We start from the raw sequence: 22,899 nt of genomic DNA, 5'->3' as shown, positions 1-22,899 counted from the left end.
TGTTTTTGTGAACAACTTGGCCAATAATTCCAATGCACTGCATAATGTGTACACAATTTCAGGCGTTGACACTAAGGCTTGCCCACATGCCCCTGGCAGGTAAATAAAACTTTAGGGCAAGTGGAGTTTGCTTTCAGGTTGCCTGACAGAATCTGGCTAAAAACCTGAACATGACCAGAGTGCTCTGTGAAATGTAAAATAAGAAGCAATGTTTACCTGTGCGAAACCATAGTGATATAGCAATTTAGTTATTTTGCATACAAATTGAGGTAGGCCTATGACATTTTTCTTTTTTATAAAGGACGATTTAATTTTCGGTCAAGTGCCTTTGAGACCTTATTACTAGCGTCATCCCCTGACAATGTAATGCCCTTTTTGACCACATGGAGGCACCGTTCTGTTTTAAGGAGTATATTCTCACAGAATAGCATCAACAAGTGAGATTGGAAGCAGTGTTGATTTTCACAGCAATGTGTGTCTTGTTTTAGCCAGTCTTTTAAAATTCCATTTAGGTTTAGTCTGTTTTAGTTGACTCAATGATTTTTAGTCAACTAATTCTAAAAGGTCAAAGTGGAATCATGCAGTTTTAAATGCTTCACAAACATGCACTTATTTTTTTTGTACATGAATTTCAGGATAGCGAAACATACTTTACATTCAATCAAATCAATCTTTTAATTTACGAAATAAGGCAAGCTATATTGGGTCGCACACCAGTTTACCGGATAAAGAACTTTGTGTGTGCTTACCTTTGAATGAAATTCAGAATGATTCTTTATTCTACTGGATCCCTTTATCACAATTCCTCCTTAGCATTTTTGTCTAGTGACAATATAGGCTATTCGTTTTTGTGATCATATAGCTTTGTGATCATAGCTTAGTTTTTAGTTGGTCAGTTAAAATGATGTGTTGGCAGCTTTTCCTCTTCTAACCTCATGTACATTATATCTAAATTAATTTACAGAAACATTAGAATTACTGCTATAGATGCACATGGGCACTTTATTCAACTCTGGAATAATAAGGGCAGGCTATTACATTGAAGACAGAAGGAAGCTAGAACATCAATCAACTCAACTTTATTTTTATCAGTCAGTATAAGTGGTACACCTTATGAACAAAGCGCTTTCTTTCCATTTCAACAGTTATATTCTCTGTCACAAAACAATACCCAATAATCATGGTCAATACATCAGTAGCTGGGTTTATTTTGTGATTCCGTCTGGAAAACAAACAGTTCCGTTTGGTGGGATGCGTTTAAATGGTTACAAATCAATAAGGCAGTTGGAGCCAACTCTTCTGTAGACTAAAGACAAGTTCTAAGATGTGATTTGAAAAAGAACGGTGAATTTGCTCACCTCATCTCCTCAGGCAGGTCATATACAAGCAATACATAAGCAGGCGTGGACAACACAGAAGAGAGAAACAGAAGTCAGTTCACATTTTCTTTTAACCGTCTACTTTTTTGAGAAGATTAAAATGCAGTGACCCAGAGTTTATTTGTTGCAAATGAAATGACTATAGAAATGCATGTCATTTTACATATTTATAATTCATCTGTTATTGTTTTGTTTTCACAGATAACTCATCGGCACCGCACCCGGTGAAACCAAAACGTCCCTCTCGCGGTCGACGCGGGAAGAGCTTCAGCGCATGTTCTGACCCGCAAACACACCCGATAATTCACACTGGAGAAGAGAAGTGCAGCCATGCTGGAGAGAGGCCTTACAGCTGTGATCAGTGTGGTAAAAGCTTCCGCCATAAGAAAACCCTTGTAGTGCACAACAGAATACACACAGGGAAGAAACCCTTTGCCTGCAATCAATGTGGTAAGAGTTTTTGTCAGCCGGGAGATTTAAAGAGCCATCAGCGCATCCATAGTGGAGAGAGGCCTTACAGCTGTGATCTGTGGGGTAAAGGTTTTTGTCAGCCGGGAGATTTAAAGAGCCATCAGCGCATCCATAGTGGAGAGAGGCCTTACAGCTGTGATCAGTGTGGTAAAGGTTTTTGTCAGCCGGGAGATTTAAAGATCCATCAGCGCATCCATAGTGGAGAGAAGCCTTACGTCTGTGAGCAGTGCGGCAGTAGTTTCCGTACTTCAAGTGCATTATTGCTTCATAAGCGCATCCATACTGGAGAGAGGCCTTACGTCTGTGATCAGTGTGGTAGTAGTTTCCGTACTTCAAGTGCATTATTGCTTCATCCCTAGCCTAGACCTCTAAGCAAAAGAAAGGTCCTGATATCTTGGAGGAAATGAGTTCCTACCACAGGAGACTTAAACTAGCGGCACATTATATGGACCAAGAGAGTGACCCCACAAATATAACGCCCTTTATAGACCACATGGGAACCCACTAGGGACCTGGTACCCAAATAAATGAAATGCATTATTAAACAAGAAACCTATGTCGTTAAAAAAAACGTTGGTCCCAGACCCTCCCCACAACCTGTCCCAACAAGAAGTGCGTGCTATTTGCCTCCATCAGAAGGACCAGCAGATCATCATTAAACCAGCGGATAAAGGCGCGGTTACGGTCATCATGGATAGATCCCGATACATATCGGAAGCAGAAAGACAATTAAACATGCCCCAATACTACACGAAATTAGAGGACCCCATATACCTCCCAAACGGGATGCCAAATTATCACCATCCTGGACGACCTTCTCCGAAAGAAATACATCTCCAAGAAGCAACACTCCTATCTTATCTTTCGTTAACCCGAAACAAAGACACATATATTTCCTCCCCAAAATCCACAAGGATCCAGGCCTCATGGCCATTCCCATTTGAAACACCAGCAGGTAGACACATAGTATATGGGTGGTATATCGCCCCGGAGCGGCATCACGATTAGCGTGGCTCCGATTCATGTTTTAATAGGCTCTATGGCATTTTATGCCATTCTGAGCATAAATACCACCAATAACTGCAGATTTATCATGTAGGCTATTTCTACAATGGGAGGCCTATGGATGCTAGCGGTGGAGGCTAACTGAGGCAAAAAAAAAAAAAAAAAAGCTAAATTATATTTTTGAATCTAATCTCATGTTTCTCGTGGATGGCTAAGATGGTATTCATAACTTTCCATGAGATATCGTGTGGTTGGCACGTAATGGGTTAACCCATTTAGACCTGAGGACGATTCTACAAGATTCTACAGTTTTCAGAAAATCCCATGTTTCTGTGTCAGTGGTTCTCGCAGTATTTCATGTCAAGGACCCCCCGAGACTATTTGTAATTGGCCACCAGATCTGAAAATATGTTGTTCCAGGGATCCCCCCCCCCCCCTCCAGAAGCAAAGATTTGAGTTAAAAACATTTGCTCTGAAAGAATGTATATTCAAAGATTTGTGCCACATTTTTACGATTTTTCAAAAATAGCAGATCTACAAGCTCGTAGCGCGCCACTCGGTGCTGCGCTATGAGCGGGGACCTCTAATGCAAAGATTACACAGTGGAAGTTGTTTCTACTGGGACTACTAGGTACTCATTGAGACTTGAGTTTCATAAGGCCCTTATGAAGATCAGTGTCGGAGGTCGAAATTACATCCAAGTGATGTGAAAGTGTTGTTGTGCAGAGATGGAAATATATTTTTATTTTTATTTTGAATAATATAATAATAAGTGTCAATATCAGGAGTGTGTACGTTTTGTCAATGAACAGTGACATAGGCCTCCAATCACTATTCAATAGGTTTTTTGTTTACAGAATCAAATGTTTTCTGGTCATGATGAATCACCAGGATCCTGGATGGCTTGATTCTAGGCTTAAAAGGGCCACTGCATGCTATGCCATAGGTGGTACGCACTTTAAACTGCACGATGAGTCCAAAACAAGACTATTAGTTCTTCCATCTAAGTTTGCCGTTCTAGAATTTGAATCCTGAGAAGTAAGTGGACATGTAAGGTTTCCACCCAACAGACGATATGAATAGTTTTGATGCCGAAAAACTTGCTGGTGATTTTCATATTTAATTGTAATGCCACCATTGTGTAAGGACCTATATTCTGGAGTAGATACCCCTGACAAACCAATTACACACTGGGGCTGGGTATATATGTCAATATTATATCCATATCCGGATATGAGAAATCTCACACACTATTTTAATCTTTAACAACACGTTTCAAAGATAATGGCTGATCTTAAAAAGGTAACAAAGCATTGCATCACGATGCGTTTAGAGCTTGAAGATCTGACATCTATCGTCACAATATCGACAAGAGGCATTTGATTTTTGTCCACATTACCCAGCTCTATATACACACCCCAAAGTCATCAAATCACTCAACTGCAGAACAACTTCAGGCCACCTCTGTGCGACAAGACAGCAGAGCTTCACGCCGGCCCGTCCTCCTCTCTGCGCCGTGGCGAGGAGGCATCTTGCACTTCCCGAGTCAGCCATTTTTCATTCTACCACCACACTGGAGGCTTCAGAAAGACGTGTCACCGGCATCTTTCACGCAGTCATTGAAGTCCGTAGGCACGTTCAGCATGGAGCAAACCTGGGCGACACGAGGAACATTAACTTCCCTAGCTATACTAAACAGCTTAAACGTTAAATCAAGGTGCACCGACCGTCTGAGCAATTCAATTGTTCTTGTTGCTCTAGATCAGCGGTACTCAACCTGTGCCCACTGGTGAGCCATGATCCAGAAATGGTTGAGAACCACTGCACTAGATAGATTAGTGGGTGCAGGTGCGCACAAAAATGGGCGCATTCTGGAGCTTTTCTACACAAAAGCCGTCCCTGTGAATGGCTGCGCAAACAAGGACGTTGCTATGCAAATGTATGGAATGTACGCTTGCAGTGCTTTTGTGATTTTCACCTGTCTGAACTTGGCGCGGACCTTCCCCACGTTCTCCAACAAGTCCTCGGCCTGGGCATTGTCGTGAGGAAACTTATCCATCAGCCCAATCAGAGAGTCCATAGCCTTCGCACGCTTCCTGACCAATAAGACAAGATAAAACACTTCTCTATCAGCCCAATCAGAGAGTCCAGAGCTTTCGCACGAAAGAGGATAATTCAAGCTTGCCCTACAGCTGCAATGTTGGTGAATTTAACGTTGTTTAATACAAGCAGATCGCAAATTGGATGAGTGGGGAGTCAATGGAGGGTATTACAACTCTAGATTCATCCCATTATAAAACAAGTTGCAAATTGTGGCTAGACGTCACCGGGGTGTCCGACGGAAACCATGTATATCTTAAAAGCTATCAAAAAACGGCGAATAAATCATATAAAACAGAAGTCGGGAATAGCATGTTCCACAGGGAGAGACAATGGGGAAAAACGTCTGGAATAGTGTGAACCGCAGGGAATGTGTTAATACACTTTTCAGATGGTCGACATTTCTCAATTAAAATATCGGTTTTTTGAGTGGTCTTGTAAAATATTCTATGATTTTGAGATAGGGTTTTTTTTATTTTCATGGGCTTTATGGCATAATCAAGATTTAAACAATGAATACAAATATGGACACACCTGGACTTGGGATCCGTGTTGTTTTGAAGGAGACATTTCCAGGTGACTGCAAAGCCGTAGTAGAAAGAAAGCTGAAAGAGGCCACATGTGGAGACGTCACTAACTCAACCTCCTGTCCTAGACAAACAGCTTTTAGGTAAAGCTATGTAAAGAAGTCAAGGACATAAATGGCACTATCCCATGAATTACCATTTCACTTGTGCTGCGTTCACACGGGCAAATGCACAAGATGCAAAGATCACAGCGAAATTTGACACGTTGTCACTTTGTAAAATATGTTGCTCACATATGTTGGTCGTGACATCAAAATTGTGTGCGTCCGTAGTGACGAGTGTCATTACAGCTACAGTTTTGCATCTGGAAGTTTAACCCAGCTCAGCTTCGATTTGTAGCTTTTGCAGCAGCTACAAACGTCGGATGCATCTTTGTATCTTCATGTTGATGGCTTCCATTGACAGTGGTATCTTTGCACATTTGGTATTTGTTTTGGTATCTTTGCATCTGCCAGTGTGAGCACAGCACAATGTTGCGTTCACACTAGCCTGAGCTAACGTGTTAGGTTTCTGGTCTAGAGGGGCGGGTCGCGGCTGAGATTTGCGCACGCCCTGATTGGATCTCATCGATCTGTCCGTCACCCCCGGGCCCCTCCTCTCCCCCCTAGTGCAGCGCTACGTCACATCATTTGGAGCGACGCCCACCCGGAAGGGTTGACTCCCAATTTTAGACCAGAGCGGCCAATGCGTTCCTCCAGGCTTTCAATTTTTGCACCAACAAAAATGAAAGCCTGGTACCGAGGCTACATTCACACAGGCAGACGCAACGAGGCAGTCTACCATTCATTGTCAATGGAAGCCAGCGACGTGAAGCTACAAAGCAAATCCGACGCTTGTAGGGTTTCCTGCACAATGTTGTTGGTTTTTTTTTTAGGGGGCTAGTGAATCATTTTGTGTGTGTGATATGAAATGTCCAGTACCTCCCCAGTGCCTCCCCCAGTGCCACCCCAGTGGCTACCCTAAATGTCTCAATGGAGGCATAGGGAGAACCTCCAACTACTGCCGGTGTAGTTTAGGAACCCATAAACTGACCTCAGTAGATACTTTGGCTCCATGTCGGGCTCCATGTCGCCGGCCCTCCAGTGTCCACTGACGGATCCCCTTCTCGAAACCCTCATGGTACCCCTCCACATAACACCTGGAACCACAAAGTACAGATTTTATTTTACCCTAATAAAAAAAGATTACAACTTTTTCTCCCCAATTTAGTAGATATGGCAATTTATTCCTCCCCACACTGCTGTCATGCGTTGCCCAAGCTAATAAGGTTATCTGCCTCGCTTTCGGGTTCTTGGAAACGCCCCCCAGCCCTGCGTTAGTTTTACTGAGGTTAGGTTTAGGTATACTTTACTGAGGTTAGGTTTAGGTATCGTTTTACTGAGGTTAGGTTTAGGTATAGTTTTACTGAGGTTAGGGTTAGGTTTAGGTGTAGTTTTACTGAGGTTAGGTTTAGGTATAGTTTTACTGAGGTTAGGTTTAGGTGTAGTTTTACCAAGGTTAAGGTTAGGGTTAGGTATAGTTTTACTGAGGTTAAGGTTAGGGTTAGGTTTAGGTATAGTTTTACTGAGGTTAAGGTTAGGGTTAGGTTTAGGTGTAGGCTGTCAATCACAGCGACTGGACTGTCACAGCGCAGCCACTCTGTACCGAATGCGAGGCAGGAACCAAATGTCCAAATGTACCGATATCACATTTGTGATGACGGCTATGACCGTTTTAGCCCAATGAGTGTTTTTGTGCAAAACTAATATAATGCTGGGAAATTAATGGATTCAGCATCATGAAAACCCCCTAGTTTGACATTTCACAGGCTACATAAAGCATGATGAAAATGACTTTCTTTTGCCTTCTATAGGTTGTTAATGGTATGGTCACATATTATGCCAATTGTGAAAATTGCTCAACATATGCAAGTTAGCATCCGGCAGTTTCTACATGCTGCGGAGTGGGGACCCATACTCAATTCATACAACATTTCTAACATAAAACATTGGTGTACTCAACATTCTTCACATTCTGGCAAGTGGACTATTTTACGAATAAACACGTTTCTCTTTTTTGACAACTTTCAAATGGATATTATTATTAAAACTAGCTAAGACCACTAAGGCTGAGCTGACCCCCATAGCCCCTTTCTGGCCCCTCATTTAGCTATCCCAAATACAGAATAGGTAAACAAGGGTCCCACAAGGGTCCCAAGGGGCAGCTTTAATCCCAAATCACAGCAATCCATTATTGGTCGCGTACAGAGTACAGACCAGAGTAATCTAGTAAGAGTAATGACACTCCCGTTGACTCGCATTGTAACAATGGAATGCGTTAGTGCTCATTCTATATCAATGGAATAGTTCCAGCTATAGGAGCAATGGTTGGAACTATAGCCCATAGGCACCCGCTTTGCGGCGAGATCAAAGCGTGTCACCACTCTCTTAGTAGATTACTCTGGTACAGACCAAAGTAGAATGCCGCCTAGCCCCTCTCGGGACCCTACGTAAAACTTTTCTGATATTTTGTTGAGTTTTACGTTGGGTCCCTGCTCACTACTGTATTTTCGTATGGAAATTCCTATACGCGGAAGTGGAGATTCTCTCTAAAATAGGACCCGCGGCATGTGACGCCATTATTTTCCTTGAGTTATTCTGAATTCGGTAACTTTAAGTAGCTATACATCCAGCTGCGAATATCTCCTGTGGCGCGGAAGCCGTTAAGTATTTTTAATCTTTGTTTGACCGATTTGGTCGCTTTATTTCTTCTTGTTTGTTTACCGTTTATTGTACCGCCTCCCGGTGTGCGGTTGGCTTGTGCGGCTACGTCCCTGCCTCTGATCTGCTGTGTCATAGCTATAGCGCCACTAGCTAGCCAGATAGGCGGTACAATGAGGTGTCAATAAACAAGGAAGGAAAAGAAGAATCCAAGCTTCCAAATCGGGCAAACATATATTAAAAATACTTAACGGCTTCCGCGCCACAGGAGATATTCGCAGCGGCATGTATGTGTACTTATACTTTACATATTCAGAAAGCCTCACACTGAATTATATCGTCATAGAGCGCGGGGAGCAGCGAAACATGTTGTTTATGTTTTAAAATGGGTGCGTATCAGGTGGCATGGTACTGCTGGAACAGGACCCCATGGTCTGTGTCGTCAAAATGTCAGAAACTTCAGTACCATTGGGTTCTGCTTGGAGGGCTAAATGCCGCCGAGGTTAACGTGCATTGAGCGATGAATATGAGCCATTCTTTAGGCTATGTGTGGCATAGTGGTTGGCATAGGTGTCTCTCATTACATTAGGCAGATAGTAGCTTCGTTTGGAACCTCTATATCTACGCTGCTTCGCTTTAGCTCCGAAGCGTAGCAGCGTAGATAAAGGTTCCAAACGGAGTTATGCAGCTAGAAGGTCCACCTGTTATCTGCCATGATGATGCTGTCGAATAAATCTTCACTTCCAGACCTGCCGTGAGTGCCGTCCATCTTGTATAGTGATGTGAGTCAACTGCTTTAATCGTTTCTCAACAAGCTTGCCGTTAAAATAAGAACCCGCTGTAACTTAAAAACGGTAAGGTTTGTCGCCAGTTGCTAAACTAACTAACCAGCCACAAAACAAAATGCTGTGCAAGCAGCTTCCTCCTTCCGTCCGGCGTGTTACTGGAGCTTGGTATACTTCCTCTAGAACAGTTCCATTGCTCTAGAAGTGTTGCCATCTAGCTGTCGGGAGCCGTTCTACATCTTGCATGACTTAAAAACTGTCAATTTACGATGATAATGAAGCATGAACTTTTTATTTTTAGTAATACATAACGCAGATTATCGTGCTGTGCAATTCAGCCAAAATGTAATTAAGTCCAATACAATAGAATCACTTTATAATGCTAATAAATACCTTTCTGAAACGTTATTGTCTTGTGCTATCCGATTCCTCGAGTATATTTTGTTATTTATGCATGGCTGTTTGCAACAAACAAACGTTTTAAACTTATTTCATTTTGTTCGTATTAATTTCACTAATTTAACTGTCCATTTCATTTATTTAAATTTGTCATTCATTATAAAAAATGTGGTAAAAAAAAAAACCGTCCATATTAACCTATTATATTGTATTATTTGTTATTGATGTTATTGCTGCCACAACGATGGGGAACCAAAACTAAAATAAATGTACTATCTTATAATCGTATATAAGATCCTGTAAATCCTGTAAAAATCATGCATTGCATGATTAGGGGAAAGAAAATATTGTCCTAAATTAAATTCGCTTACATGATTTTGACAGCAGAGGGGGCCATTAGACAGCCAATGAACCTCCTTGCGATGCCCAATCATGTATAATATACTGTATACAGGAGGGTGATTCATGAATACTCTAGTCTATGGAATCACCTGCATGTTCTGTGAATTAACGCCTGTGCTCTTCTAAGAAGTATTGTAGACTACAATACTTCTTAGAAGAGCACAGGCGTAACCGTTACATTCTTGGTGGTGAAATTATGATCTCCATGCAGGCAGCTGCAGTGATTCGGATGGATGTGTGCGGTTTTATCATTTCCATTTAAAACCACATCAGCCCTGTCAGGTTCTGGGAAAGGCTGCCATCTAGTGGTAATGGTGGACAACATGTGAATACAACGCCTGTTAGTGCAGGCCATAGAGGTGCAGGGGTATTCAAGGTTTCTCAGGCCAATAAGGAGGATGGGTGAGGAGTGATAGGACCATAGGTGAGGAGCCCTTCGCTGAGAGAGAGAAAAACCAGGGACCCCCCCCCCCCCCCAAAAAAAAAGAAAAAATATACAAACTTGAGTAACAAATTAAACTGACTGGGCAGAGGATCCTTCTGGATCTGTAATGAAACATCCAGTATACTGTGTAACATCTCATTGGCATAGCAGTGCAACATGGGCATTGCACTGATTATGTTGTCACTGTATTCTGCGTCCAGAGCTCATGGCCCAAAGTTAGCAGTTAGTGCTCAAATAAAATTATACAGAGATTCAATTATATTTTCTGGCACTTGGGAAATGTAAAATTGGAGATGTGGATGCTTTTAAGTGCCTAAAACTAGCTGTTATCACCATGTTAAACCTTGTTGACTGATCAATATGATTCTATGAAAGATGCAAATAGCATTGTTAATTTCAGTGTTTCTCTCCCTCTCTTTAGCAAATGGGATACATTTGTATATGTACAGCGTTGTGTGAAGGGGAAATTCCTTAGGTGGTATTGACTGGAGTCAATTTTGAGAAGTGATGGTGAGCGGCTTGAGATCAGATGGAGAGCGATCAGATCGAGTGCACAGGTATGGATGCAGTACTCTACCATTAAATGTTAGGCCAGAGAACTCGTAGATCAGTTATTTTGCAGCCATGTTATGAAAAGTCAATGAGGTCACGGTGTGCAGTGTCTGGGTCAAGAGTTGCACATCTCCTCCTAACGCAGTTGGTATCAGGCAGTTTGAAGTTCAAGTCAAGCACTGTGTTCTTCAGGTCCTTGTTCAGCAGAGCGGGCAGGCTCGGCAGCAACAGGACAAGGCGATCGTGATCGACAAGGCGATGGCGTTTATCAAAGGAATGCTCCAGGTCATTACGTTTCTTGTCGAGCTCAGTGATTTCCATGTTCAGTTCTGTAATGAAACCTTCTGCTTGCTGCTCTGCCGCTCCAATCACCGCAACTAGATCTGGCCGGGAGCGGATCAGCTGCTCATTGAAGACTCGTGCCCTCGTAGTGAAGAGTTTAAGCTCTCCGAGCCTCTGTGATCGGGCTTCTGCATGTTTGGATTCATATTCTGTCTCAAGTAGTACAATGTGGTGATTTTTGTGGTGCGTTGTCATGCAACCACCACGAATAAGTGAGTGGTCAGTCTTACAATAGAAGTTAATGAGCCTGTGATGGTTCTTGCACAACCCATCTTCAAGACCTGCTGGCGCAGATAAAGTGTGGCCCCTGAGGCCTGCAACTCTCAGGTGAGGCTCCAGGTGCGTCTCACAGAAAGAAGCTATGCATACTAGACAAGACGCAACAGCCATGTCCTTCCTCTCAGAACAGATGTCACAAAGAATGTCATGAGCAGATTGGTTTTCTAGAACTTGAGCCCACTTCTTATGTCCTATAGCCAACTCTGACATGGCAGAATTGACTTTCATTTGAGGTCTGTTTGGAAACAATGCATTACAATGCATTACCCAGTAGTGTGCAATACACGCCTGGCAGAAGTTGTGGCCACATGGTGTGGTGACTGGTTTGGTGACCACATCCAGACAGATCGCACAGACTAAGTGCTCAGCGCAGTCAGCGGGAAGAACTGGAAAAAGTATCCTGGCAGCTGCCATATCTGGATAGAAGAAAAACTGTCCAGGGCCAGTAACAGTAAGTGAAAATCTACAACCCCGCATAGAGTTACAACAGCAACAACATTTAGTGTAGCCTATAGCAAAAGCAGGCAGCCAACTCAATACTGTACTTTAAGTACAAAGTTATTTTTCCTCTTCTTTAACTTTACTGGGCATTTCCAATTTTCAGTACCAAGAGTTTACTTCTACTCCACTACACCCCTCAGAGGCAAATATTGTAGTTTTACTCTACTACAAAGGTAAACTATTAAACATAAATTAAACAACCAGGTGCTCAGAGATGTACAAGTCAATAAAGTTAATAGTAAAAAACACCATGTTGGTTTAATAGTTTTTCCCTTTTTTTAAGTCCAGAGTGCCCATGCCCCCTTTTTCAAACGATTGTTATACATTTGAAAACTTGTGAAATGGGGGTTTCTGCATAAGTACATAAGTGCATTTTGATACCAATAGGCCTACTTTAATGTACCGGTAGTTTACTCAAGTAAACCAGTTTGTTCTTGAAATATGTCTTCATTGCAGTAGGCCTATTGATATTTTTAGTATTCTAGTACTTTTTACACCACATCCCCTGGCCTGGAAAGCCTGGTTGATGCGAGGTTACTCAGGTTAGTGCCAGTTACTATTTTGGCATACAGTAGGCCTATAGGCCGTTATGGGCACTAAACAAAGACTATAAGCTAGCAAATGGTAAATATAAATGAGTGTTTCCCTTCCCATGATGATAGCACACAGTTTGAAAATACTTATATAGCCTATTGGGTTAACAAGAATCTGACATTTGATTGAATTAATACGTTTTCTTCTAACCTCGACTGTGGCGCAATTAAGTTTCAAAATAAAGAAAACACTCTGTGGGTTCAAGCAGGGTGGCTGTTGACACGTCCCAAACCTGTGCAAAGCTAGCGTTTTTGACCAGTGAACGCAGCTGAAAGGAATCACGTTAATTGCGGGTGTGTTTCATTTAGGTTTCGTCATCATCAATGGTGGAAAGTAGCCTAACTATAAGTAGCCTACATAATACTCAAGTAGGCTACTGTAGCCTACTTAAATACAATTTTTAGGTAGCCTATTTGTAGTTTAGGCTACTTGAGTATTTCCAATACCTTTACTTCAGAGTCAAATATTGTACTTTTTCTCGATCCACTACAATTATTTTAAAACGTTTTACTAGTTACTTTGTAGATTTCAATTACTACAAAACATATATGGCTAGGCCTACTATATAGGCCTATATTTTGGCTTTTACTCAAGTACATTTTGAATTCTAGACTTTTACTTGTGAGTAGGCTAGTTCTATATTGCAGTATTGATACTTTTTACGTAAGTACAAATTGCAAGTACTTTTCAGCCACTGCAAATTAATTAAATTAATTGTAATGTGATGTCTGTTGTCAACAAACAATAGTGCTTGCTTTCTCACTGTTCTCAAAGGAAGACGGAATGGAAGATCAAATCAAATCAAATCAAATCAAACTTTATTTGTATAGCACCTTCACACAGCCAAAGATATAGGCTATATATTTAATACAAAATAAGAGAAACTGTCAGAAACATGATGAGAAATGAGCTAAGTAAAATTATATGGAAATACAATTAATAATTATTTAGTATTGTATGTATTTATACAGAATAATACAAAATTCTGCTTAAATACTAAAATAGACATGCATTATTGATCATCAATGAATGTATTAATAGGCCAAGCAGAGATGGACATGAAAACATATAGGTAGCATATATAAATATTGTTGGTTTTTTGCCTACTTTGGCTACTTATACCAAAAATATGCATATAGCATGGGTGTTGTATTGCATATTTCTGTATTCTTGGTTTGTCTCATGCTAAAATCTGCTGATTTAAAATTTTGTCGAACTAAGCTCTGGAAATACGATTTTGTTTTGTTTTGTAACGAAATCTTCAAATAGGGTGGCATAAATAAAGCCTCTGCTTCAGTGGCAGCCTACACCTAAGAGTTTTAAAAGTGATTTAAGTGTCATGAATGACGGATCATTCATCTTCAAAGTACTGTCCCATTCCTTTCATTGGAGACCTTGCAGCCTCTCACCCTCAAGCACTTACAGCTGAGGGCAGCAATTGGAATTGGGCCAATCTGTTCTCTCAGGAAGCAAGACTCCTCCTCCCCGCCTCAGGACTATGGGAAATGGTGCATTTATATACACCAATTCCATAGCTGGTCTCATGGTCGCAGCCTACGTATTTCCTGTAGGCGGACTCGACGTAGCTGCGGGGATAAAACCCTCACCAGGTGCACCTCTTCCACTACAGTGAACGGCAGAGTGACTGATGTTAGTTTGCCTCAAACTTTACTCCTTTACCTGCTTTTTTACTAACACTAACATTACAAAGATGCCCAGAACATCGAGATGAACCTGTGTAGTTTATGGCTGCTCCAACAGTAGTGGCAACATAAAAAATAAAATAAAACGGAATGTCTAATATCCACCGCGGTGGCTGAGACCAGAGCCATTGAGTAATGGTTGAGACGAAGCAGTGAAAGATACATAACGCCAGTGTACTTTATACTTTAAATGCTTAGTATGAGGTATAAAATACAGCAGCCTTGTGTTCATAAAACAGAAAGATTTGGTATTGGGTAAGACTGGCGATATGTATCTTTCCCTGCTTCGTCTCAACCATTACCCAATGGCTCTGGTCTCAGCCACCGCGGTGGATATTAGACATTCCGTTTTATTTTATTTTTTATGTTGCCACTACTGTTGGAGCAGCCATAAACTACACAGGTTCATCTCGATGTTCTGGGCATCTTTGTAATGTTAGTGTTAGTAAAAAAGCAGGTAAAAGAGTAAAGTTTGAGGCAAACTAACATCAGTCACTCTGCCGTTCACTGTAGTGGAAGAGGTGCGCCTGGTGAGGGTTTTATCCCCGCAGCTACGTCGAGTCCGCCTACAGAAAATACGTAGGCTGCGACCATGAAACCGCTACGGAATCGGTCTATAGATTTATATAGCTTTACATAGTCCAGTCCCGGCAGAGTAGTTCCGGGGCAATGGATTGCGTGGCCTTGCTCATTCCCTGATGGACTGATCGAGGGAAGCTACTGCACGTGACGTAAGTCGGGATTTGCCTGAGTGAGGGGTATGATGTTGGTAGACCCAAAACCCCGGTGACCTCAGGATACATCACTGAGTGAGGATACGTCCCAGGTGCATCCATGCGTTGTATTATTTTTTTGTTATACATAGTTATACATACAGACAGTTATACATTGAGTCATTCACATACATATTAAAGCTGCTATAAGCAATAATGTTTTTTATGGGTAGAACGCTCCCAAAAAAATGGTGTCTCTGTGACACATCTTGGGGCCGCAATCTGCATTCAAAGATGTTCCTAGAAGCTTTGTCATTGGTCGTAAAAAACCTGGTCGCAATGACTAACCAATCAGGAAGTAGACAGGCAAATCGACTAATGACAAAGCTTCTAGGAAAATCTTTGAATGCAGATTGTGGCCCCTAGATCATTTGTGCAATAAAATGAAGTATGGTTATGTGTGTGTTCTTGTTGTATTAGTTTTTATATTCTTAGTTTTATGATGCACTGATCAGTTGACACTTAATTTTGTTGTACTTGTTACAATGGAAGAGCGCATCACTGCATGCCTGGCTGACATATCACAGTGGATGTCCTCCAACCACCTCAAGCTGAACCCAGACAAGACTGAGCTTCTCTTCTTCCCAGCTAAGTCCTGCCCTATGCGGGAGCTAACTATTTCCGTAGACAACGCCCTGGTAACGTCTGTCCCAACAGCCAGGAATCTTGGTGTTGTCCTGGACAGTCAGCTCTCGTTCAAAGCTCACATCACAGCTGTCACTCGATCATGTAGGTTCACACTCTATAACATACGACGAATTAGACCGTTCCTCACCCAGGAATCAGCCCAGCTCCTAATCCAGACAACAGTCTTGTCAAAACTCGACTATTGTAACTCCCTCCTTACTGGCCTACCAGCATGTGCACTTAAGCCTCTCCAGCTGATCCAAAATGCAGCAGCTCGCTTGGTCTTCAACCAGCCAAAATTCTCACATGTCTCCCCCCTGCTCCGCTCCCTCCACTGGCTCCCGGTCGCTGCCCGCACAGAATACAAAACTCTGATGCTGGCATTCAAAGCAACCAAAGGTATGGCTCCCCCATATCTTACAAGTATGATTGAACCCTACAAACCCTCCCGCGCACTCAGATCAGCCAACGCAGGGAAACTGGAAGTACCCTCACTAAAAACGCCGGGACAACGCTCCACACGTCCCAAACTCTTCTCCCTTCTGGCTCCAAAACTGTGGAATGCACTTCCCATTGCAGTCAGAACTGCAGCATCACTCCCAATCTTCCGCCGTAGCCTGAAAACCCACCTTTTCAGACTCCATCATGGCCCATAGCACTTACCCTAACCCCTTAGATAGCATTTCTGTTGGCTTAGATAGCATTTGACACAGACTTATAGCATGTTATGTAGACAGCACTATAATTGTATTGTATATAGTCATAGCACGCCATAGTACATATGTATAGCATAGTAGTGAATATGTATAGTTTATTATGTATAGTGTATGTATAGTTTCATCATATAGATATTCCACTGTTACCTTCTTAGCTTACGCATGTTTCATGATAAATGCTTTTATGTGATGTATTCCCATGCTTTTGTTCTTGCTTAAATGTAAGTCGCTCTGGATTAAGAGCGTCTGCTAAATGCCTAAATTGTAAATTGTAAATTGTAATGACAATAAAGATCTATCTATCTATGAAAACCTGCATTTCCTGTAATTTCGCCGGTCATGCCTCCGGTATATGGTCACACCTTGTGACATCACGCCTCCATATATGGTCACCCCTCGTGACATCGCGCCTTGTAGATCTGCATATATGGAGCCCGCAAGCAACTCTACAGCTGACCTCACACCCTTAGATCTCCATATATGGAGCTGACCTGTTCTAACATTCCATATGACAATTGTTCCATATAATTCAAATAAGGTTGCCAAATCTTCCAAATAATTCAAACCCTTTTCAATTTCTCAAAAGTACTCAGACCTGGCGGCAGAGTGCAGGGAGACTTGCTGGAAAGCTGTTATCTGCCCTGTGGAAGTGGGGTGTAGGGGCTTCGTAGGTTCCTCAACTGCTCGCCTACTCCGCGACATGGGATGCACAGGAGCGGGGCATCGGAAAGCCATGAAAGAGCTGGCTGAGGAGGCGGAGAAAGGCAGCTTCTGGCTGTGGCTAAGGAGGAAGCATAAGAGTTGGGGGACAAACACCTAGGGCATCAGCAGGGGGTGGGAGTGGCAGGGAGAGATCCCTGCCATCGCTCCGCCACCATGAGACGTACTGGGGTTAAAGGAGCGAAACGTTGATGAATGGTTGTAGTACATAATACATGTAATAATCAATTGGAATCTGTGGTGGATATGGACTCTATGGTATAATATGATTAATGATATAGATAGATAGATAGATAGATAGATAGATAGATAGATAGATAGATAGATAGATAGATAGATAGATAGATAGATAGATAGATAGATAGATAGATAGATAGATAGATAGATAGTATAGGAGGCTATACAGTATGTGGTATTTGGCATCAGCACTGTTGTCACTGGAAATACTGTGCTCTTTAAAATGTTTGAATAATACCTTAAGTCGTAAGAGATGGGCTGTGTTGAGGCAACCAGGCACCAAAATTCATTAATTGATTAATTCATTCAGTAGTAGGTAGGTAGGTAGGTCGGCAGGTAGGTAGGTAGGTAGGTAGGTAGGTAGGTAGGTAGGTAGGTAGGTAGGTAGGTAGGTACTAGGTAGGCACAGATAGATGTCAAACATGTTGTGCAACTGCCATTACAACATGCTTTATTTTCTATTTTGTCATTTCTTTCATCATGACCATTTGTTCTGTTTTACTGTTATCATAAGCATTCATTATACACAATACAAGTGCTGTGAGTGTTATGCCATTCTTTATTCAATATTTCAAAATAAAATGCAATTGCGTGACACTGATTTATGTAAGTTACCCTTTTCAACAACTTATGTGCTCTGTGTCAAATGTTTTCAGATATATTCTGAATATTATACATGTATGTCAATGTGAAGCTCAGCTGCATCTGTCATATTTAAGGCGTACAAAAGAGAGAAGAAACTGTATCACTGTACAAATACACATGACAATAAACCAACTATAGATATTAACAAATATATACAAAAAGACACACTTGGAACACTTAGCTGTTCCAAGTGTCATTTAAATAACTAAATAAATACTTGATTTGCATTCAGTTCTTCTTTTAGCTTAATGGGAGTGGTGTAGTGCCATTGGTCCATGACTTTTTATATTCCATATCAGTGGTATTCCTGCTCCATGAGTCCACTCCAATGTTGCTATCCCTTGTACTTTGTTCATTTAAAACCTCTTAAACCCTATATACTTACTGGGGTCTCCCAGGGCTAGATCCTCTTATTTCCGTCTGCACGTAATCTCCTCACCAAAATAGCCAATCGGCAAGCTCACTGCGTCACATGTGTAACATGACTTGTAGACTGGCTATTTTCACAGAATATTTGCCCCTCGAATAGGGATGCTATAGACCGATTCCGTAGCGGGTCTCATGGTCGCAGCCTACGTATTTCCTGTAGGCGGACTCGACGTAGCTGCGGCGGTAAAACCCTCACCAGGCGCACCTCTTCCACTACAGTGAACGGCAGAGTGACTGATGTTAGTTTGCCTCAAACTTTACTCCTTTACCTGCTTTTTTACTAACACTAACATTACAAAGATGCCCAGAACATCAAGATGAACCTGTGTAGTTTATGGCTGCTCCAACAGTAGTGGCAACATAAAAGAAAAGAAAAAACGGAATGTCTAATATCCACCGCGGTGGCGGAGACCAGAGCCATTGAGTAATGGTTGAGACGAAGCAGTGAAAGATACATAACGCCAGTCTTGCCCAATACCAAATATTTCTGTTTTATTAACACAAGGCTGCTGTACTTTATACCTCATACTTTAAATGCTTAGTATGAGGTATAAAATACAGCAGCCTTGTGTTCATAAAACAGAAAGATTGGGTATTGGGTAAGATTGAAATTATGTATCTTTCAGGACCCTTCACTGCTTTGTCTCAACCATTACTCAATGGCTCTGGTCTCAGCCACAACGGTGGATATTTTGACATTCCGTTTTTTTTATTTTTTATGTTGCCACTACTGTTGGAGCAGCCATAAACTACACAGGTTCATCTCGATGTTCTGGGCATCTTTGTAATGTTAGTGTTATGCTATGTCGAGTCCGCCTACAGGAAATACGTAGGCTGCAACCATGAGACCCGCTACGGAATCGGTCTATAGGGTTCACATGTGGTTAAATAGGATGGTAGATTCCATTCGGTATTCTGCAGGTTATGCTGCTCTCAGATCAGTTTGCTGGGAGTTAAGCACAGGGACGGCTCCAGGCAAGGGCTTTAGCCCCCTCTGGTGGAGGCTTAGCCCCCCTAAGCCCCCCTCCAAACAAGCCCAATTGACAGACTTCTATGTAAACCAAGATGCATTAAGGCCCATACATAGTCTGGATTTTCGGTGGTTAGGTGACCACCGAACTACAACATGATGTCACGAGCCGCGGTGAAGAGCAAACCACCGCCACCGCTCCAGCCCTTCTCTCTGTTTTTACTCACCACCGCTCAACGTTATTTCAGCTCCGGTGGTCAGCTCACCACCGGAGCGGAGTTCACCCCACCACCGGAAATCCAGACTATGAATAAGCCTTGAGTCCCCCCTCGAAATAGCCAGCACCCCCAGTCACTATTTTCTGGACCCATTGCTGGTTAAGCGGCTGTAGATTTGGCAGAAGTCCAAAACTTCAACCAACCGGGACATGGGCATTTGGAGTTATGTTCCTTTGTGCAGTCTGCACGGCAAAGTCCAAAGTTCTGGTGATTCCACTGCACAATACACAATAGTGAAAGGCAGGAAGGAGGAGTGCATGGATGCAGGTCTCACACACAGCATATAAACAAGGGTGAACAACATAATGTCCCAGAGATCTCAAGTGTCTTAATGCTTCTGTAACACCCAAGATTCAGGCCCGGCCAGGTCTCCCACATGCATTGGAACATCTTAACCACTGGTCTAAGAGGGCCCGAGGAGATATTAGGCTTTTGTTATTCAGGCAGAGGCTCAGTCTGAGCCACTCTGCTATACACTTCCAACTGAAGAATAAACTCATCTGTCGTTGAAGCTGGGACTGTGAATCAACTGAGACAGCATCCCAAACGTGTCCATAGTCTGCTCGGGCATCTGTGTCGGGTTCTGCTCTGGACGGTGGTGGGCCATCAGCTCCGGACCTCCTCCTCCTCCTCCTCCCGCCAGCCCAAAGTCCCCGGCGGTACCAATCCTGGGAAGGAACTGGGAGAGGGCCGGTAGACCCCGGTCTCGACCCTGAAGCCTCTGCCGCTGGTTCCCCAGACTGACCAGGGTGCCGTGCTTCTCAGAGACATAGATGTTGTAGCCGTCGGCCTGGATCTGCTCCCTGAATGTGCAGTCATCTCTGCTGTAGGTGTGCTGCATGCCGGGGACAGAAGGACAGGCAGTCAGAGTCAGTTCTGGAGAAAGTAGGGACTGATACTATTTGCTCATGTACTGGTATTGGCCTTTTATTTGTACGCAAACCCCCTTTGGGGTAGTTGTTGCTGTACACTGTATAGCAACATATTGTTTTGTAATTTTTGTTACAGTTTTAGTTAGGTCATGATTTAGAAGGCATTTTTACATTGAAGACAAACGTGAGGATGCAAATTGTGATTGGCCAGAATGAGATGATGTATGATGATAAGAGCGGCCCTCACTTCACACAAGTGTGATTTTTTACTTCGGTATAGTATTGTTAATCATTGATGGTGCTTTTTGTGATGTTATTCTTCCTCTGACGCCTTACTATAGGGCTTGCTGTGGAAGAGAGGTCAAAGGCAGGTCAGGGGGTGGGGAGAGTACTGACGTCCCTCCTATTTATCAGAGAAAGTGCATTGTTGACATTGGCCACAGAGAGACAGTCGGGGGCCAAGGTTGTTGCAGCATGCTTGTTGTAACGTTTTCATTCACGCAAACACATCCTACCCTGCACCACTCTGGACAAAGGTTGGTGAACCGATTGACTGGCTGGCTGACTGACTGACTGACTGACTGACTGACTGACTGACTGACTGACTGACTGACTGACTGACTGACTGAATGACTGACTGACTGACTGACTGACTGACTGGCTGGCTGGCTGACTGGCTGGCTGGCTGACTGACTGACTGACTGACTGACTGGCTGGCTGGCTGGCTGGCTGACAATCTGATTATCAAAAAGGCATGTGCCATTTGCTGAAGGACTAACACGCATGCACGCACGCGCGCACACACACACACACACACACACACACACACACACACACACACACACACACACACACACACACACACACACACACACACACACACACACACACACATATATATATAATATTGAATGAATTTAAATGATTGAGCTGAAGATCAGCCTATACACTTTTGGACAAGCGACAGCAGAGCCCTCACCGATGAATATAGCCTCCCGTCGCCTTCCATGCAGAGGAACTGCGAGGTTTCTATTCCTTTTATGACGACACTGCCTGTATCCACTGAGCGGATCTCCAGGAGACCTGCAAAGACAATGATAAAGACCATGAAAGCTATACTGTGCCATGCATAATTATCACTATAGGTACCACTGGCAGCGCAGGTGATAGTCCACCAGTATAGCCTAGGCTAATTTACACAAGTCATATTTTATTTCTAAATCAAAGAACGTGCCCATGCAGCTAACATTCAGGGTAAAGGTCCTTATAGGACTACAGGTATTAACAAATAACATCACTGATGCTGTATGTCATACAGCATCAGTGTTGTTATTTTTAACACCACTGGACAGCCAGCGGAGAGGTTCACATTTTCGGAATTCCAGAGCATATCTATTTACACAGTGGGTCAATAATTCCCAGAAAATCTGTAATGTAAAAATAAAATGTCCACGAAAATCTTCATGGGGGCCTAAAGGGGCCCTGGGAGTCTTCATGGGGGCCGTGGCCCCGTGGCCCCCACAGACTCTACGTGGTTGCTTGTATGATCATCTGAGACTGTATAGGCTACACACAAATGCAGCCTAAGCACAGTAAGCACTAGCAGTCACGGAGTTAAAATAAATCGACGATAACTGAGGACATTTTTAAATATAGGCTACACTGCGTGGTTCCATCTCCAAATTCAGTAAAGTATAGCCTGGCTCGGCAGCCTTTTCTGCGCGCATGTTGACCGCCTTACACTTACATTCTGTGACCATGAGCTGATTTGTATTGATTGTATTGGAGTTATTTATGTATGTATTTTTGTTCTTGTGTGTGCGTTGTTGGTGTTTTTTGTTAGCCTCTGTCTATGTTTATTCTAAAATAAAATAAACTTCTAAAATGTAATAAACAGAACGTAACCCCCCCCCTGAGGATAGCTGTATATGTATATTAAATAGTCTTACTTACTATATTTTGTTTGATGAGGGGAGCCGTGTACCTGTCCGTCTCCACTGATCTGCAGGTGGAGTCCGGGTCTGGCTGCATACAGATGCCTGTGTCGCACCACCTGTCCCCAGCCGTTAGAGAGGTGTGGACCCTGGTCCCCTACTGGAAAACACGCCACTCCGACCGACACGACGATATTAGCGATAACGAACAACACTGCGATACACACCAGTACCAACGGCATGTTTGCGTCAAACGATTTTTTCTTTTTTTTTAACCGCGTGCTGCACGTGCGTAAAAGTGTTAGTATTTATCCAAAAGACGATTGATCTCCCCGCGTGCTTTGCGCCTCCAGTTGGTCAATCTGTATCAATAAGTCAACGTCGTCCTGGTGACTTTTAAATGCCAGCTTATCAGTGAGAGCGATAAGCATCTTCCCAGCAGCCAGTTCTGAGAA

At 42.8% G+C, this 22,899-nt stretch overlaps 2 protein-coding genes across 2 annotated transcripts; both read right to left on the bottom strand.

Annotated features, from left to right (window-relative positions):
• Window positions 1–1,145: 1,145 nt before the first annotated feature.
• On the bottom strand, window positions 1,146–9,160 carry lto1 (LTO1 maturation factor of ABCE1). Its single transcript, XM_083759121.1, has 5 exons — window positions 8,943–9,160; window positions 6,575–6,680; window positions 5,490–5,560; window positions 4,834–4,951; window positions 1,146–4,509 (listed from the first exon to the last, which is right to left on the bottom strand). Exons 1-5 carry the CDS (start codon window positions 9,008–9,010, stop codon window positions 4,438–4,440), a joined length of 435 nt encoding a protein of 144 aa, XP_083615247.1. The 5' UTR covers window positions 9,011–9,160; the 3' UTR covers window positions 1,146–4,437.
• A 10,974-nt stretch (window positions 9,161–20,134) lies between these two features.
• On the bottom strand, window positions 20,135–22,686 carry fgf19 (fibroblast growth factor 19; the record flags this gene model as incomplete). The annotated part of the gene is made up of 3 exons (XM_083759308.1): window positions 20,135–20,473; window positions 21,490–21,593; window positions 22,464–22,686. The coding sequence occupies 3 exons, from the start codon at window positions 22,684–22,686 to the stop codon at window positions 20,135–20,137; spliced, it is 666 nt and encodes a 221-aa protein (XP_083615434.1).
• Window positions 22,687–22,899: the final 213 nt, after the last annotated feature.

This window comes from Protomyctophum parallelum (assembly GCF_964188405.1).
Source record: "Protomyctophum parallelum genome assembly, chromosome: 2".
NCBI classification, from domain to species: domain Eukaryota; kingdom Metazoa; phylum Chordata; class Actinopteri; order Myctophiformes; family Myctophidae; genus Protomyctophum; species Protomyctophum parallelum.
Note: the sequence above shows the minus strand (reverse complement) of the source record. Positions and strands in the feature narration are given on the sequence as shown.

Coding starts and splice junctions, on each gene's coding strand:
- lto1 (XM_083759121.1), bottom strand. CDS start 9,010: ATGGACGGCACTCACGGCAGGTCTGGAAGTGAAGATTTATTCGACAGC. Junction 6,681..8,942: donor ATCATCATGGCAGATAACAG/GTGGACCTTCTA, acceptor TTGTGGTTCCAG/GTGTTATGTGGAGGGGTACC. Junction 5,561..6,574: donor GAGCCAAAGTATCTACTGAG/GTCAGTTTATGG, acceptor GGCCTCTTTCAG/CTTTCTTTCTACTACGGCTT.